At 35.4% G+C, this 19,622-nt stretch overlaps 2 protein-coding genes across 3 annotated transcripts in view; one reads left to right on the top strand and one right to left on the bottom strand.

The window, feature by feature from the left end:
- LOC107096705 (protein FAM196B-like) overlaps window positions 1–2,774 on the bottom strand; it is a 28,282-nt gene extending 25,508 nt beyond the window's left edge. For both annotated transcript variants that reach the window (XM_015393481.1, XM_015393482.1), the window contains exon 1: window positions 2,669–2,774. The gene's annotated coding sequence lies outside the window, so the exon portion shown is untranslated. The remainder of the gene's footprint in view (window positions 1–2,668) is intronic.
- Window positions 1–19,622, top strand: part of dock2 (dedicator of cytokinesis 2) — a 130,918-nt gene that overhangs the window by 88,247 nt on the left and 23,049 nt on the right. The window contains exons 27-34 of the mRNA XM_015393480.1: window positions 13,783–13,881; window positions 14,002–14,096; window positions 16,303–16,381; window positions 16,475–16,575; window positions 16,859–16,917; window positions 18,068–18,216; window positions 18,920–19,005; window positions 19,197–19,353. Of these exons, the coding sequence (XP_015248966.1) occupies window positions 13,783–13,881; window positions 14,002–14,096; window positions 16,303–16,381; window positions 16,475–16,575; window positions 16,859–16,917; window positions 18,068–18,216; window positions 18,920–19,005; window positions 19,197–19,353 (825 nt within the window). The remainder of the gene's footprint in view (window positions 1–13,782; window positions 13,882–14,001; window positions 14,097–16,302; window positions 16,382–16,474; window positions 16,576–16,858; window positions 16,918–18,067; window positions 18,217–18,919; window positions 19,006–19,196; window positions 19,354–19,622) is intronic.

The raw sequence follows: 19,622 nt of genomic DNA, 5'->3' as shown, positions 1-19,622 counted from the left end.
AATTCTTTCCCTCTGACTTCCCTGTCCCTCTATCTTTCATTGCATTTCATCTATGTCTCATCACTTTATCAAAGTCTGTCCGGCTAACGGAGCTGCTAAATTGCTAGCGACACTCTCTCTCTCAAACACAGGCACAGTTTTTTTTTTCTCCCCCTTGTGTGCCTGTCAGTCCTTCTTTAACCTCCATTTGCTCTTTCTCCATATCATCCGTCACTGTCTGGTGAAAAGCTATGGAACGAAAGCAAATGTGGGTTTATTGTTGTCACCTATTGATAAAATGTGTTCGCTGTGAATCACATTAAACACCTTTCAAATTTTAATTTAGCCTTTATTTGAGTCTTATTGTGTTAGGCATGGTTTTTATTAACAGGTAGGATCTCTGAGTTATTCATTAGTAAATACAAAAATACATCACTTAACTTGAACAAGCTCAGAAACAACATATCTAATACATGTAACCCACTGTTAAAGTAAAACATTTAAACATTTTAGCTTATGAAGTGATTCATTAACATAGGAAGATAGATGTTTTTTATAGGTAAAAGTTTTATCTTTTATGATCACCAATTCCTTCTACTTTTAGATCTTAATAATTCTTAAGAAGTACCAAAATTGGAAAATATCTATCAGATCAGACTCATCTATTTTCTTATTAGATTTTTAACAACTCTATTTACTGATCAGCAGGACGGATTCAGAAAACAAAAATCTTTTAAAGTCAGTAAGCTAGATGAATAAAAGCTAAAGTAGTCCCACCATTTTTACTGTCTGAATGTTTTTATCAACAAATCATGATCCAAATTTTTTTTACGTTTACCAAAACCCCCTGATATAGGTGAGCAGATATGCATTGTTTGATAAATGTTGGGGATATTGTAATATCTTATTTTTTTCCTTATATTACCACAATTAATTAACATAACCTTTTTTTTTATTCACTTTTGTAGCACAGAATATTTTGTCAAAGCCAAAATTAGCAGGTGACACCTGAAAAGAACTAGATTTTTCTGCTTCTGCAAGGCATAAAAAACCCCAATTACAACACCTGATAAAATACAAAATTACTCTTTTAACATTCCGTTAGGGTTTAATAACTGACTTATACTGTCTGTTTATGTTTGGCAGAAATGGACAGCAAAGGAGCTCAAACCTTTCTATGGTGGCATAGATGTACTGGTTGCTAATTAAACTTTGCATTGATCAATGTACAAACATCAGCCCTTTTTACATAGAAGAGCTACACTGTACTCTTGAATCCAACATTGTTTTTGCCAAAAGAAAAAACCATCTCAAAAAGTGAAAGCTGGTGCTGCATGAAAGAGAATTTAGTAGTGAGCATTTTGCAGCAATCAACAAAAATATCTTTAGGGGAAAGATACGAAAAAGATTTGATACAAAGCAACGCAACTTTAACGGCTCATGAGTGCAAAGCAAAATGCTGCTCCTAAGGATTTTGCAGAAGCCTGCTCTATAAAAAATTCTGCAAAGATAAACAGATTATATGCAAAGACTGAATTTGAACATCATGCACTTAGTCAGTAAATGACAATTGAAAGAGCACAAATCTGTCACTTTTACGTTCCACACTCTGCTGTTTAAACAAGTTTAGAAAATCTTGTGGTGAGAGATTTTACCTCATACATATGTATTCACAGCTTTTTATAATACAGTACATGTCCTAACTGAGTCAAAACATTACATCAGTTTAAGGGGCATATATAGTCAGACACTCTGCAGTGCATCTCCTTGTGCAATCACACTATACTCTAATTTAAGGGGACATTTACCATGTGCTGACCTAAAAATAAAGGTAGATACTTTAACCCAAACTCGAAAATTCTGATTCAATTACATATATTAATGGGGCTTATGAAAGCAGGCACACCGCTTTAATGTGAATGCATTAACTGAGAATTTGTTCCCTCAGTCAAAGTCTCCCCTGTAATAGGACACATTAGTATAAACATGATTTTAAAGCTATCCCTGTTGCCCTGGCGACCAGTTCAAATGCTTTTAATAACATTCAATTAACACATACAGTCACTAACATAAAGATGTAGAATTCTTATTAAAAACTAAATATAAAATAATAAAAGCACTAAATATAAAAATTAATATGAGCATTGACTGAGCAGAACATGCTTTACGCACACACTCCAGTTCATTCCTATGCATCAAACCTTGTTCTTCAGATGGATTGGATGTCATACCTGCTGGAACATAGATCCGTGTTGATTATATTTTACAACCTTCTTAATAAAAATGCAAAATGCAGTGTTTATACTCATGCAGGTTTTGGGAGTAGACATAGTTTATTTCATAAATCATAGATTAAGAACAAATAAAAGCAGCTGAGATTGTTTTTTTCTGATATTTAGTTGAACAGTGCAGGGGTTTTGCATATTTTTTCAACTGCTTCCAAACAATCCCAGATGTCTCTATTCAAATATTCATTCAGAATCTTTAATCTTAAATGAAGTGCTTTGAAACAGAAAGTAATAGCTTTAGGCTGTCAGCCCGGGAACACTCCTGAGAGGGTCGATATAGACCTGGAAATAAAAGTACCTTGTAAGCTTTTATAGTCCATCACTCTTCTGTATACTCCACCCGATACACTTAGTGATATTTTCTAACAGCTGCCTTTGCTTTTGCTTTCAAAGTCACTTACCTTTTCTTATGATCCACTTTGGTCCGCATGCTGGTAGTCCTTTTAGTCCTCGACAACGATCTCTTCTCCTCCCCTCTGACTCTCTACCGCTTTCTATCTCTCCCAGGCTCATTCTGACGCTGCTGATCCTCGTCTGCTCACTGAGCCCAGTGATTCTCTCTCTCCCTCTCTCTCTTTCTCTCAACCTCCCTCTCACTCCTGTTTAATCGATTTCAATCTCTGGGTCTTACCTACTGTTATTTTCTCATGAACTCTTACATATCTCTTAAAAAAAATTCTTGTCACTTTATTAGCTCCTCCTCTTTGATTAAAATATTTTGTCTTTTTTTATACCTTATTAGAGACTTATTCCAGTAGAATACTGTGGTTTTAAATCCTATGTTGGTGTATTTCATTACACTGACCCTGGCATTAGGGTAGACCCAGAGAAACTTTGGCAGCAGGGAAGTATCTTATCCTGGGAATAGAGCCACGGCACACATAAACTCACACACACACGTAAACAGAAATAAGCACCCAGGCTTGGGTCACTCACTATATTCATACCTTTGATTTTCTGCCTGAACAGTCTACTACTACTGCTGCTGTGATTCTATCTGTTTTTATATTTTCTCAAGGCTTTTCAGCCTCTTTTTGTTCTTATTTCAGAATGTTTTTGCCATCTAGTCCTCCTCTTTTATCTTTGTTTCTTAGATCACCTAAGTTGGTGTGTTTGACATTGCTGCTACTAATCCTGTTTGATCTGATTGTCTGTCTGCGCTTACATTCATTCTAATTGGCGATGACACAATTTTCTTTTGACAGTAAAAAGCCAGTAAACACAGCATTCATGAGGCCTTAATTATGCCTAATGATGATAACTTTGTCTTCTCAGCCTGAAAGAAACTGATTGCTAAATAATTTCCTCATTTGTAAAAACATGAAAAAATGTCCCATATATTATGTTTTTCAATTAAAATTTCAAACACATTTGAAAAAAAACATTCCTCAATAACACTCTACTCTTATCCTTTTAACTTTTATTTCCACATATTGTCACCATATATTATGCACACAAAATTCTTTACTTTGAGTGGTCAAAATTAAATCTAGTGCCCCCAGCTGCCTTAAGTAGTCACTAAATATCACTCCTTTTGTATATAGATATTTTTAAAGTATCATATTGGAAAAGGTTGATTTACATGTCTCTGTCTTTTTGAAGTTGTGTCTTTTTCTTTAAAAAAAAAGGTTAATGTGCTAAATGGGAGGTTAATACATTAGCCAAATATATTCTGACATAGTGAACGTTTACCTCAAATGACTCATCACCTGATTCCACCCTCATTTTCACTACATCTTTCGAAAGCATGTAACATCACCTGTTTTAGAAGACTTGACAAAACAATTTCAACTTGCCCAGTAGGAACACATTCCAGAAACCTTGATTCACTTTTCTCAAATATATTGTCCAGGCCAGTTGGCAATCTCTAATTTCTGTTTATTTCAGCCATGTCTATCTCAGTGACATTCTGAAGCAACACTGCGTAACCTTTGACCCGATTATAAGCCTAATATGATGTATAATAAATGTTTTTTTAAGGTCAATTAACATTACATATTGATGCTCTATGGAGGCCTCCTTCTCAAAAACTCAATATGTCGGATATGTTGCTGAATGGGTCATGTTACTTAAAACGCAGCTTTACAGCAGTTTTAGCTTGCCTTTATACATGAGAGCTAACTAAGGTAAAAGTTGTTGACAAGCAACAAAACAGGCATGACATATTTTTGGTTCCTTGATATAGGATTTCATTTAGAGGGGGTGAATGTGGCCTTGTCTTTACAAGTATTTAAATGACTTCTCAATTTGTTTTTCTAAGTGATCTGCTATAAGATTTTATTTGGGTCAGTTGTCCTAGAAGAAGGCCAGGAGAGGCTATGGTAAATGCTCAAGAGGAACCAGACATCAGCTGCTGGTTAACAGAACATTTGCCCGAGACTGCAAACCAAGACAGAAACCCTGTGCGCTGCCTTGGTTGATTATAAGAAAACCTATTACTAAATGACACATGGGTCATTGAACACTCAAAGCTGTACAAGGTCACCAATACACTAAATCTTCATTGCAAACTCCATGTGGCTGTGAAAAACCACCCATGAAACCAATTCAAGCCAACTGCACGAATCTCCTTCAAATCTGGTATGAATACCAAGGAGATAGCCTGAGTGCCCTTAACCACATAATCAATTCAACTTGCTCTGGATACAGAGTCAGGAATGGGGCCATTTTGAGAGAGTGTGAGGCATTATCCACTTCACCAGGATCTACAGCAGGGTTGCTGGAATTTCATTTGGTCTTTAAAAAAGTGTCAGAATGGTGAAAAAGAGGGGGAACGTAAAACACATAGAGAGTATTAGATAGACTTAGACAACTTTTATTGTCATTTTGTATACACTGTGTATACAAAAAAAAAATTTGTTTTGTGCAGCTTTCAGACAGACAATAAATGAGTAAATATCACTAAGCCCCTTGGCATATCAGAGGCAAATGGCAACCACAAAGAAATCCGCAACAGACAAATACCAGCAATCAACAGCTACTGTCAGCAGTCAGAAACACTGCTAGAGTAATAAGTTGGTTAAAAGAGGAGATTTAGACAACTAATGTGTAACATGTGAGCTGTCCATCATGTATGGTGGGTTTCACCCCAAATCTAGCATCCAAAGGCTATACTGTACGTGCTAAGAATGAGACAGAGGCCTAGTAAACATCAGAGCCACTACTGAAGATCAAACATCCAAGCTCTAAGAATGTATCAGGAAGATGGCCCAGAGAAACAAGGTGCTCAGTGTACTGTATGTCTCAGACAATTTAAGATGGGAGAGAAGGAACTGAAGGACCCCTCATGGGAGGAAAAAAAAAAACCCTCCATGACATGTACTACCATAAGATAGATGAAGTGACCAAATCCTACCAATTGCTACCAAAGGGCTGAACAGCATACAAGCACTAATCATGACAGCAGAGGAGCAGGCTTTGAGAACCACAGCAATAGACTATATATCTATATACTATATACCCGGGTACAGGCTATTCAAATAGGCCCGAGGAAAAATCCAGCATCTCATAACAGGGTGTTAGATCCTAGCAGGAAAGGAATACATGGAACATCATAACCAAGTGGCTTGTATAGTGTTCAGAAACATCGGATAAGCTGCATAGGACAGCCTTTGTGACAGATGTTGCCATTCGAAATGATGGGAACATAGGCAAAAAGAACACAAGAAACTAGACAAATATCAATGATGCAGGGAAGAACTATAAAGAGTCTGGTAGGTTCATGTTACTGTATCACCAGTAGTCACAGTAGCACTCAAGGCAGTAACTACCACCATTGAGAAGTGTCTCCAACAGATGCAAGAAAAGAACATCCAACATCTTAGTGCAGAAGATCACAGCCTGATCCTTTCCACTTGGAAATGACCAGCACCGTGTGTTCAAGTGCTCTAATTGCGGTCGAGAAAAGGAACATGGTGAAACATAGATTATCGTGACCTGCCACTTGGGCAAGACAGTTATAGGGTCACGTCCTGGTTCCAGTAAATCATGTGCTCACTGGCATACACAAAAGATCAAATGAGAAAATTCTCCTTATCAGAACATGGTTTGCACAGTACCCTGCTGGCTGCTATCTTCGACAGACTGCTAGACAGCATCTGATAAAATCAAACATCGACAATTATTAAAAAAAAAAAAGCAACTTTAAATGCAGCTACTTTAAAAAAAAAAATATGTCACAGCAATTTGTAGGCTACAACAACAATGAGAGATAACATTTAGCAATGCAGTTTTCTCCATACAGACTTGTTTCTCTTTTCTCCACCATGTTGAAAGGTCAAAGTTTACTTCATCTCAGTAACTCGGGTATCATAAACATTTTTCAGCTGGCCACTGGAAATTACAACATGAGTGGGTGGTCATTTACAATTTTCAAGTCTGTTTTTTTTTATTTATTAACCATAATTACGATACCACATGAGCACAGCTTCAGTGGAAGGGCCGCCTATCCCCCATCCCAAAGGGACGAGGGCAGGTTAAGAGAGAAGTTTTGTCTTTATAAATGTTTGTATGAATGCCATGGGTGGGGGAACATATCCAGTTTTTTTTCTTTTGGTCTAGGTGGCAATATTACTTTGAGGTTACGGTTGCTCAGCGGATACATTGTAGCTGGTCTGAGTTGATAAAAGGTTGATATATAACTAAACTTAAACATTAATCATATTCATATGGCCCATTCAGAGCCCAGAACAGAATCTGGTTGAAAGTTGGATGCGAGACCAAATAACAGATTTTCACAGATTTACACACAATATCCATACTGAATACAGATGTTTGCCGCACTTGTCCGATTTGTATTTGTCAAAACTGATAGCTATCTAGTTTTTTGTTTTGTTTTTTATACGATGATAAACAACTTACAGTTTGTGGCTATATAAGAGAATATTTAGAATTTTTTTGCTGGATTTTGAAGTTGCCTCAAACTGCAAAATGTTTTTTTTATGCTTCTAAAGCTTTCTTTTCTGTGTAACTGATTCTTTGATGTAGCATCCTAATGAAAGTCCTTGGTGATGCCCCATCTTTTTCATATGAGAATAATCAGCAAAGTACAGTATGCAGCAAGTACTCGACTCACCTTGTGTTTTAACTGACCTCTTCTGAGAGACAGAATAGTTCGTATTCGTGTGCTGACGTAAATGAGTTTATGCATACACATGCAGCTTAGGCAGCAAACAGGGTTTGATAGTGAATGCTATGTTACGCATGGTCACAGCTATTTGATACTGGAGAGCAGGTTGAGAGACGAAGCATGTCATTGTCAGAAAAGAAAGAGGGAGGAATAATCTGCCTCGGTTGGAAAAAGGGAAAATTCTTTTTAACCTGCAAGTTTTTCATTGTGTCCCTTCTATCTATTCCTTCTGTCCTCTCATCCTCATGCTTTCATTGCTCCTTTTATTCTTTTCTCCTTGAACTCCCCCTCTTCCTAGCTGTTCTGTTTCCTATTAGTATCACCTGAATTTGTCTCCCTGCACTTGACTTGGGAAAAAAAAGAACGAGGACACATTTATCTGTTTCCTCACCAGACCTCCATGTTCATGCTCATGCTCCAAATGCAAAGAGGCCCGCTAAATCTTCATCTCAAACAAATACTCACAACAGCTCTAATTAAACCTCCTGACGACCCATCTCTACCTTTAACCCCCTCAGCTTTATATCTCAGCCTCTGGTTGTAGGGAAAAAAGTGAGCTCATGCGTGTTTGTGTGTAATAGAGGGAGGTCAAAGACGAGCATGTGTCTGTGGAGCAGTGCCGCAGGCTGCCAGTAAGGATTTTTTTAGATGTTCTGTTTAAAAAATATTGGAAAATCACAGTTGAGAGCCATGTAATGACTTCCCACCTGGGAGGATGCCTCAAATGGAGCAATAAAGGATGGGAGATGAAATGAATTGAGGAAAAGATGAAAAGAAGAGCACAGATACAATTTATCCCTAAACCTACTGCTTTTTAAAATTAACCATAGCCATAATATGCAATATAATTTTAATCTATTTTCTTTCTTAGTCTATGCTTTGAACCTTAGCTCCCATATTCATTATTGTAGCTTTGTAATGACACACTGTCTCTTTTCAACCATCAAAAGTCTAAAGACATCTTATATTCGTAATCTTAAAAGGGAAACCAGTGAAGAACTTGCAATGTCCTTTTTACTCAAAAGATTAAGATTAAGAATCAGGCGAGCCCATGTGCCAAGCATTTCTTTGGCAAATAAACCTTTCCATCTTAAGAGTTTAAATTAAAGCTCTTGCAGTCAGTCATTAGCTAATTCACCATACTTCAAAGATAATGCTATGTTAATTTTATCAAATTGCATCAATCCTGTTTTATTGTGTATCCCTCTGGGGATCTCCGGAAGATACTTTGAGAGAATTTTAACCTCAAACTTTAACTTTTTAAAATAGTTGCCAGTGGAGGATAACTTTTATTAAAACATGAAGTGAAGCTTTGAAAATCTCAAATGTTTGCACACTCCTGTCAAAACACCAGGTTTCTGCAATGTATAAAAGGGAAATTTAAATTTTAATAATAGATTTTTTTCTGCTTAAATTTTAGATATGTGTAGCAGAACTGGATGGGTCATTTATCATTAATGACCTCTTTTTTATTTTGTTTTACAGATCATTTTGATGTAAAATGTTAATGCATATTTGATATTGCCTATGTTTGTTTTGTTTAATTTTCTGTCCAGAATGACACCAAGTAAGAAAAAGGCTCCTTTTTTAATTGCTCCATGTAACTTGGCTTTACTCCACCCTAACAATTTTTAAATCTTACCATTACTTCTTTTCCAGCACCGGCCTTCATGTATGATTGTACTCACCTCAAAGCATGGCTGGAAAAAGCCTCTACTGGTACTAAAAAAACAAAGCAGTAGAGCCAGGCCAAGAACACCCAGTGGAAAAGCGGCATAAGCAACCAACTTAATATGTTTTTTTAATTCTTGATCTAAAACCTATATTTTCTGGTAGTAGAGATATACTTTTATTGATTTCTGTATGTTGCTGGATTAATTGAGATGACACTCCAATCAATTAGAGCTGGTAGTTGATTTGGATCTTTTTGCATTTTTATCAACTCTCCCTAAAAAACTGGTTTCAGATAAAGAAAAGTGATCTGTGTTACCCTATGGAAGGGGTCTGCAACTTTTCCAAAACAAAGAGCCATTTTTGACCTATCCAGTTAATGAGAATTGTCTAAAGCTACAAAAATTACATTACCTTTAAAAAAAATGTATATCTACTATCTACCACAGGTGATTTGTCATTTTTAAAGAACCACTATGACATGTTTGACTTTAGGTTTTAAAATGAAGTAAAACATCTCTAAAAAATGCTAATTCGATTCTCTTTTGGTTGTTTTGTAACCATATTCTCCGAGAAGACTTACAAAGATTTCTGTGAGGTGTTAATGCTTTTCTTTCCGCCATTTAAATCCTATGTTCAATTTCATCTTCATAAAAGCCACACTTTAACGTACTTTATCGTGATATAAATCATTTCTCTAAACAAATGTAGTTCAGTAAACTGTAATTTAAGCTCAATTGAGTTTTTTTTTTTTTAGCAGTAACCACATATATGTAGAGCCAATAATAGTCCACTGAAGTGCTCTGTTTCAAACTGGGCTGTATCTTACATTTATTTGTTTACTTGGTAGCATGAATAATTCAGAATGAATGTTTTATGATTTAGTTCATGTGCATGAAAGAAGAGATCACAAGCGTGTTTTTATTCCATTTTAAGCTGGCAGGTGAAGCTAGCTACTAAAAAAAAGACAAATTTTCAAACTATTTACTGTAGTTTAGAAAATGTATTTAATATTTAGATGAGCTATGTTTTGTCTTTTGGACGCCATGATTAGGGCTTAAATATATATATATATATCTGTCTTCACAGTTAGTGAACACATTTATCTTCTCTAGGTGAAAGCAACCAAAGTGTCTAAAACAAATTCTCTCTATGCTTTTTGCAATGAATAAAAGTTATCTGTGAAAAAAAAAGTTTTGGGATCTCAGTTATAGCCTTTTCCTAACTTTCTCTGCACTGTCATAGTAATGCTTAAACATTTATAAACCTCTGTCACTGCTATGGGTAAACTAATAACAGAATTTCATCACGTTGTAAAATGCAACCAATTCCCATCATAAAGCTGAGTGAACATGGCAGATTCTTGGTTTTTTTATTGTAGCAAAGCTGGAATTTTTATTGTTTTCTATATCACGGGCATTTTTCAAGCAACTGCCATTTAAAAGCAAGTCAGAAATTACAGCTTTTAATATATTTTAATGGACTCTGGCCAGAGTGGGGGAACAGAGATAAAGGACAATGCCTTGACAAGCCCTGAGATCTCTCTTTGTCTGTGTGACCTCAATAATGGTTTTATTAAAATTTAGCAAGCAAATGCCCTCTGTTTTTTTTTTTTTTAATCTTCAGGGTGTTAATGAAACACGTTATTTAGAGAGGAGAGAGTTCCCAACCCGTCAGGCAATTAGATGATTTTTTAAAGGATATGTTAATGAAAGGTCCTCAGACACTGTAATTACAGTGAAGTAGGACAACACAGGACATTACCTTCTTATTACAATGCAAACATACACAAACTACCACACAGTGACCATAGAGGCGAATCTTCTATGTACAGTAATACTGGTAAGTGACCAAGTGTGTGGGTGGGCTCCTAATCTTGTTACTGTTCAGTGAGTGCACACTAAAGAGGAAAAGATAGAGGAGAAATTCAGAGGGAGTTAATTGTGCCTTTTAGCCCCATCTTTACATGCTGGTTACCGTATGTTGAGGTGTTAGACACAAGTAGTATAATTGGATTAGATTCACACAATGACATCATTTGAGCAACAAATAACTGTTTTTTTTCTTAAAGAAGTTGGTTTTTAAGGTGAGAAGTTAATTATATTATTATAAAAATTGAGTTCTAAAGGAACACAAGGGCACTTGAATAAAAGATCTTTCTGGTAATTAGTCAGACTTAAATAGTCTCAAGGCACATTTAATGGGGAAGCATGCAGGAGAGGAGTGGTAGAGAAAAAGAGGAGTGATATAAGACAGGGATCTTCTGAAGTGGTCTCTGGGGTCTGTAAATTGCACAAGTTTTTAGGAGGATGTGGCTTCTCATGCATTAGGTTTAAACAAATGCTTCTGAGAACCTTGAAGTCTTCGGCCTCAGTCAGGTATTTGTTCAATGAACCTTATCGTGTAGTTTAAAAAATGCTCTAGCGTCGGTTTATGGGTCTGTGTTTGAATTATTGTTGTGAGAAGCTTCCCCTTTTCCCTTTTATGGTAAGAAAAAAACAGACCCTGTTTATTTTAATGTGATGTGATGAAAGCTGTCACTATACTGGATGACGTTCATCTTTCTTCTTCAATTAGTCATCCATCATCTCTCTCACTGGGTTGCACGTTTCTTTTCTTTGCTGCCAACTATGAGGGATAATTTAACCCGAGCTCTTGCTTACTGGTGCTCCTGGAAACAGACCTGTACATTTTATGTAGACTTCAAGGGGTAAGAAATGATTAAGGCATTAGAAAGCACTGCAGAACAGAATGGGAAAAGGCAGCAAAAGAGAATCCAAAAATGTATATTATACCTGTGATACCTGTGTTCCTTTCTTGTGATTAGTCCATTAATGTCCAAAGACTGTAAATTAAGCAGTTTTATGTCTATGTCCGATTTGTTACAGATCAATCTCTATGCTCTTACATGAAACTGAATTAAATGCATACTAAAACACACGTTTACAATGCATTCAGATGCTAAATGCACAGTTAGGGCTCAAATTCAAGCTATTACCCTTAGCAATTTCTATTCAGTTATACAGTAACAATTAGACATCAGCTTTGTGATAAAAGTTGGTAATTTTGTTAAATTACGGAAATGATTGCAGTATAACTACTTAAAAGACAGTAGTATTGTAGTAACAATACAATAAAAATAGTATATAGTTAAAATCTAATAAGAGGGTCATAAAATTTCAAAGTTCTAATGTTGTATATTTAGGGAATTATAATATAATTACGTGTAAGTAAAAGCTAGTAATAAGGTTTTAACAATTCAGTTTTACAGTTACGTTTATAGATGAAGTATAAACTATTGTTTAATTCTAATGGAACATTTTGGGAATATTATTCAATCACAAACATGAGGTGGGTTTACCTATTAGGCAACAATATAATATCATGCTGATAACATAACTGTTTCACAGGCTGGTTCGATAAAAAATGTCTTACTGTAATTCTTTTCAAATTATGATGCAAAGGAAAAAAAGAAGAATCAGCTTGTATTATCATTTAAGTATAGTTATTTTTACCTCTTTTTCGTTTCCTTTATTTTTTAAATGTTCTAATGCACAAAAATAGAAAAGAATGCATAGAAAATGCTTAATTAAATTGGTAAGACTATTTAAAACTGTTTATTTGCAAAGTAATTTAACCTAGCATAGGTAACGAATGCTGTTAATCTAAGAGTTTGTTAATCAAAGTGTAAACAATGTGTAACATTATGTACTTAACAAAAGCATGGCTATGTCTACTAAAAATGGTAGAGCATACGAAGCTGATGTGGTCAGAGATAATTTTTTCTCTATAATCAGAAATCCCTGATAGATGTCTAAATTTTTAGTTACTGTATTTTGTTGATTATATACCCATATGTTACCAGGCAACTCGAGTTTAAAATCTATTGCTATGGATCCTTATTGATAAGTGTTGATTTAACCATTTCTGTTTCAGTGCAATGTATTTTAACATCCGGTCAAACCAACTGCAGACTTTTAAATGTGAGAATATTGAATGATAATATACAGAAGTTCACAGATAAAACTAAGAATACCAACTTATTGTTGCATTTGCAATAATTCCCAGTGTACTATAAGTTGAAATATTTATATTAACACAAATTGGCATCAATCTATTTATCTCCTTCTGTCATTTCATTTTTACATATTTAATACCATTACATTGTATTATTTTTAAAGCAGTTTTTTTTGTTACATAATATGCTCTATTTTTACTTTAACTGCACCAAATAATACACCACTAGTGCTGATTAAAATTCTGACAGTAGTTGCTTTTGTGCTCAGAAACCTTTGAGAAATCTTTGCCCTACCCCATGTAAGCCAATGCATGTAATCTTGCAATAGAAAAGACTGCCATCCCCTTGGCAATAGTTTTGTTTGTTTACAGCAATTATGATAATTTGGGAATAACAGTTTGTTGCCCTTCTGTTGGCAGAAGGAACCGCTTTTAAAATACCATCAGGAATAACGCGTTTTCCTGCCGAGACTGCCATCTTGCAGCAAAGAGCTGTTGATGCTTTTTGATTTGAATACTAATGCCATTATATCAGAAAAAGGCAGAGCTAGTCTGTAGGTCTTTTCTTATAGTTGCGTCAAACAAAAAGCTGCAACACTTGTTTGTTCAGGGCTTGGTTTTAGATGAAATACAGACAAGAAAACTAATGTTGCCTTTGTTTTCCCCCCTTTCTGTTTATTTCTCTTTACCTGTTAATAGTCAAGAGTTGTTGCGTGCATGACAGCTATTCTGAGTCAGATGGATGACCAGCATTATGCCACATACATAGAAACCTTCACTGGAACCACTGATCTAGTGGTAAGTTCACACACACATCTAAATTGGGCTCATATACTAAAAATAATTACAAAAATTACTATATTTCTTGAATCTTTATAGATGCTATTATTTGATTTGATTTATTTCTTTTTATCACAGGACTTCCTGATGGAGTCCTTCCTGTTATTTAAGGACCTGATTGGGAAACATGTGTATCCCTCTGACTGGATGGCCATGATCATGGTGCAGAACAGGTACAGTAGACAAACATGCTTGCATTTTCACAGGGACCAGTTTGGATCGTGCACATTATAGAAAACCTTTATTCTGCTTTAAATGCAACAGTAGCACTAGTTAGCCTGTTGTCAGGCTCATGAGGCACGGCATTGCCTCTCAAAGGGCTGTCAACATTTAGAATGAATTGGTCATCAGCACTAACTGGGATATGTAGGAGATAGTGAAGCTGGGATCAAGGCTGTAATGATGAAAACAGCTGATGTGACAAAGTTCCTGAGAGAGTGAAATATATCAATGATAGAAGCTAGAGGGGGAGTCTAAAGCCGTTTAAAGGAAGAAGCCAATAGATAGAGGGGAGGGTGAAGAACAGGAAACAAATAGCTCTGCAGAGTAGGGTTTGAAAATAAGTGTAACACTACATAGAAGATGTAGGAGGAGGGGGAATGAGGGACGATGTCATTTGGTTCTGGATAATGATGATAGATAGTGTTTGGGCCAAAAGAGGCTGGAAGCAGTTTCTCCTTAAGTTTAAAAATGCATTAAGTAACATCTCACTGATACCTCTGCACTCTTTGTGTTGAGCTGCTGTCATGCTTTTACTGGGTTAGAAGAAAAGTAGCATTTTAAAAAAAATCCCCGAAAAGCAGTTTACTGTGTGTTAAGTCATAAAATTCCCCACATAGTGAAAAAAAAAAGAAAAAAACACACTGATGCATTATGTCTTTTTTATTTGTGGTATTTCTTTCTCCCACAAGGTTAGTTCTTTCAGTTACTGACCTTTACAGTGCTGATGAAAAGGTTATGCACATTTATCATGGACCTGAGAGTTATATTAATTTGGTATCTTTAAGAATATTTTCCTTCCGTTAACAAGTTTGGTGAATTTGATAGAATCAGAATCAGATTAATAAATTTAGCCTTTATGAGTTGCAGATAAACTGCATGCATTGTGTAGCCATTTGAAAGAGCGATCAAACATCCTTTCTAATAAAAATTGACAAGTTTCCTAGCTTGAGAATGGAAGGTAACGTGTAAATGTACTCAGGAACAGCTCATGTATCACAAAGGCTCAAACCTATCACAAACTAAATGCCAGTGAAACACCAGTGCTACTGCGCTCTGTGAATCAAGTTTCACATCATAATGTGCTGAGAAAGTGCTGACCAAGGACTCTCTACTTCAAAATAGATACTTTCAAGCTCAAATGAACTTTGCTGGTACCTATGTGAGCAGTTCCAATGTCTTCTAGAAAAAGGTTTGCCATCAGATGTAATAAAGATTGAGGTGCTGATTTTAAATGTACCTTAAGGTTTGGTGGTGAGAAATACACGTCAAAGTGCTATTTAGTCAGCAGTGTTACTCCAACATTGCAGTAATTGGAATGAAAAATGAAGATAAATAACCTTAATATCTCTGTAGGTGTTCTGACTGCAAGCCTAGCCCAAATGAACATTGCTACTAGTTATAATGTAATAGTGTTGGACCCCATTAAAGGTTAATGAACTAAAAAAGGTGGAACTGTGTCGAGAAATAAGACAGTTTTAATAACCATCACCTTTTCTGATTATAAGAAAGGTCACATCCCAGCACAACAGCTTTTTTGTTTTGTTTCTTTGTGCTCTTCGACAGGCAGTTATCCACATATTAAAGATATAGTGGAGGTGTATCACGAATTTTTTAAAAGATCCGCCCTCTCCAATTAAAAACAAATACACATGCACAACACTGTACCCACTCACAAGAGTGAACCCTATTAAACATGTGCGAGAGCATGCACAAGCCCATTTCTCCTCGTGCACGCTCTGTTTAAATGTTGCTGTTTGGTCATACAGGCTTATTTTAAAAAAGAAGATTTGCAATTTTTTAACTATGTCAGACTCATCACCACCGGTAAGTGAAAATTGGGACGAGCACACAGGACGGCCTTATGTGAACATATCACCAGAATGATCGACAATTAGGAGGAGCACTTATTTTTATGATCCACCCAGAAAAGAGCATTCTCCACTATACCTTTAATTTTTTTATTGTAAGCACCTCTGCTAATAGATCTCAACATTTCATAACAGATTTAGAAAAGAAAGGGATTCACTGTAAAAGTTAAACATTATGTCTAACATTTGATGAAACACTTGTGATACTGCCCAATTAAGAGATATTCAAGAATAAACTTGCAACCACACAACAGGAAATTAATGTACTTGACATGAATGTGTCCATTAGGGTGTTCCTGAGAGCCATTAACACCTATGCTGACACAATGAACCAAAAGTTCCTCACTAATGATGACTTTGAAGTACAGGTAAATGAATTAAGTGTGCAGTATGCATAGATACTTTTTTTCACTGTTACACTTATTTCTAAAGTAATTTCATTGCTCCCTATGCCTCCCCAGCTGTGGAATAACTACTTCCACTTAGCGGTGGCGTTTATCACTCAAGAGTCTCTGCAGCTTCAGCATTTCTCTCCAACCAAGAGGAACAAGATCCTGGTCAAGTAAGAATAAAAAACATTTAACTTTCCCCCTTTTTACTGTATCTGCTCTGCCTTCATTGATAGTATCGCCTATTAAATGCCTTTGTTTCCTGTAGACAGACGATCAATTCAGGTGAGGTAAAGCGGTGCAGCATTATCTTTCCTTAGGGGTGGTTCAGTTGCAGAAAGTGAAAATTAGTATTGATGAAGCAGTTGTTTACAAACTGAGTGGCTGGCTTTTCTTCTTGTAGACATTTCTGTGTACATTTCTGTTTTATCCTCACATTTTTATTTTATTTTATAGATATGGAGATATGAGAAGGCTCATTGGTTTCGCTATACGTGACATCTGGTACAAACTTGGTAAGAAACTGTTTTTGTTATTGCTTTTTACAGAAGAAAAACCCAGAGCTCTCAGATTATACTGTATCCTACTGTAAAATAAGGATGAGAATGTGTTAATCTGACAACCAGAGGGAACATGGAAGGGACTCAACAGTAACCATGTAATCTATTCAGGCTTCCATATGTTTCTTATGTTTTTGCCTCATAAGACTTGAGGCATAGTTTGTCCATATAAAACACTGTCTCCCAACTCCCTGAAGTGTGCAATGCATGGGTTTCTAAACTTCCATTTCAAAGGTTTAAATTTGATTTGGTGATAAGGTCAAATGATCAGAAAAACTCTTTAGAGCAAAACCCTTTATTACATCTTCTTACAGATAAAAGCAAAAATAATGGCACTTTATACCTAAAAATGTTGGTATAAAGTTGATGCATGACCTTAAGGCACTAACATTTTAGAAAGCATAGGAACCCCTTTTAAGATCAAGTTAAGTGTCTTTACCATGATCAACTTGATTATCTTTCTTGCACAAAATTATTGAATTAATTTCTTGATATACTCATATACACAAAAATAAGAATAAACATATCCACCATTTGAAAAATCCCACCATCTGTCATCATAATCTGTTCTTATGAAAGCTTTTATTTATGTATTTTCAAATTCTGTTGTTGATGTTTAATAGTTCTCATCTAATGACAAAGATAAAAATTTAAAATATAACGGATTTGAACATCGATGATTACGTTTTGTTTTTGGAGAAAGGATTTTATGTAAGTTGCACTGCATATTCACACGTCAAAACACATATAAGTCAACTAAAATGAGACTTAGTTGGGATTCTGATATTAAAGACATGTATTATGAGCTTCAGTAACTATTCAGATATTATTGTATTTTTAGTGATGCAAAAAAAAGTTATATGTATAAATTTACCAAAATCTATTTGCTAATGCAACTGTCTTTGCATAAATTCAGAGCCCCAAAGCCACCAAAATAATCTCAACTATTCTGTTACTATTTAGGGTTCACAAACCTAATTTAGACTTTTGCATTTCTTTTAATGAATTAAGATTCTTATTATAATAAACTTTTTTGCCAGTAACAATAAAAATGAAATTATTGCCTGTCCTTTATTCATGTGCATTTATGTTTTGACTTTCGTAGGAAGTCATAAGATCTGTTTTATCCCTGGTATGGTGGGACCAATCCTGGAGATGACTTTGATTCCTGAGGAAGAGCTGAGAAGAGCCACAATTCCCATCTTTTTTGACATGATCTCCTGCGAGCATACCCAGTTTGGAAACTTCCAGAAGGTTGAAAATGCTATTCCTGAAAAAAAAAAAAAAAAAAAAACTTTTGCAGTTTTCAAAGTCTTCCACATTTATACAGTAAATCCCTGAACAAATGAAAAAGATATATGTGGCCTGGTTTGATATGAAATGGCAAAAACACACAGAAAATACACATAAAGTACCACCTAATTGATTTCTGAAATACTGAACCTATAATAAATAAATAGTAGATTATTTCTTATACTTTAAATTTATCTGAATAATTAAATGATGTTATCTCAAACAGTCCAATAAAAATACAAACTACAAATTTGTCTCATGCAAACATGTATAATGTAGGGTATAAATAATGATAAATTCAATATATAATAGATGTTTAAATGATTGATAATGTCTGAAAAAGAGAAAGGAAGAATTTTAACTTTTTAATCACAGTACACCCCTTGTTCTTCCTATAAGCCTGAACACCAGGCTGTATATATACATATATTTACACATTCACATATGCCTACACACATCTTTATTCTTGCAGTTATTACCCATACCCCAAACACAACAGCCTACAGTATGTGTTTACACCCATGCACAGTGACCAAGAGTACCCACTGATGTTATCTGCCGGTTTTCTATCTTATATATTTTTAAGATATGAGATGAAAGTTTCCCTATCTCCAATTAATCCACTTCCTTGTATAATTTCTTAATGTTTGCTTTTTTTCAAAAGTTTGAAAATGAGATCATCTTGAAGTTGGACCACGAGGTAGAAGGAGGAGGAGGAGATGAACGATACATGCAACTTCTAGAGAGCATGTATGGCTGAGTATTTAATTAAATAAAATCTATATGTTAAAAAAAAGAATCAACTGTTTCCTCATAGTAGATGCTGTAACTGTATTATTTCCCTTGGTCTATTAACAGCAGATAAACATAGAAACTTAGCAATGCAAACCCTGTTGCAAAGTAAGTTGCTGATGATTAAATTGTTGATTGTTTTCTACCAGTTTGTTGGACTGTGCAGCTGAGAAATCAACACTGAAGCCACAGGTGCAGCACTTTGTCTCTTTGGTTAAGGGTCTCCTCACTCGTCTCCTTGACTACCGCACCGTGATGAGTGATGACAGTCGCAATAACCGCATGAGCTGCACTGTCAATCTTCTGGTAGGTAAAAACACCACTAAAATAAACAGTCAGTTGTCAGAGATGCCAGTTGCTCGCTTTTGACTTACAACCATGTTAGGCATTCGGGGTGACTTATAGAAATGATGAGCAAGCTTGCTCACATTTAGTCATGCAAAAAATAGGATGGTGCTGATTTTTACTGAGACATCTTCACTTATTGAAGCATGTCCTTATTTTTTATTTGTCCTTGGAAACTTAGTTGCATTAAAACTACAAAATTACCATATTTTACTCATTAAAGAAAGGAT

This window comes from Cyprinodon variegatus, unplaced genomic scaffold (assembly GCF_000732505.1).
Source record: "Cyprinodon variegatus isolate N-32 unplaced genomic scaffold, C_variegatus-1.0 Scaffold643, whole genome shotgun sequence".
Taxonomy (NCBI): domain Eukaryota; kingdom Metazoa; phylum Chordata; class Actinopteri; order Cyprinodontiformes; family Cyprinodontidae; genus Cyprinodon; species Cyprinodon variegatus.
Note: the sequence above shows the minus strand (reverse complement) of the source record. Positions and strands in the feature narration are given on the sequence as shown.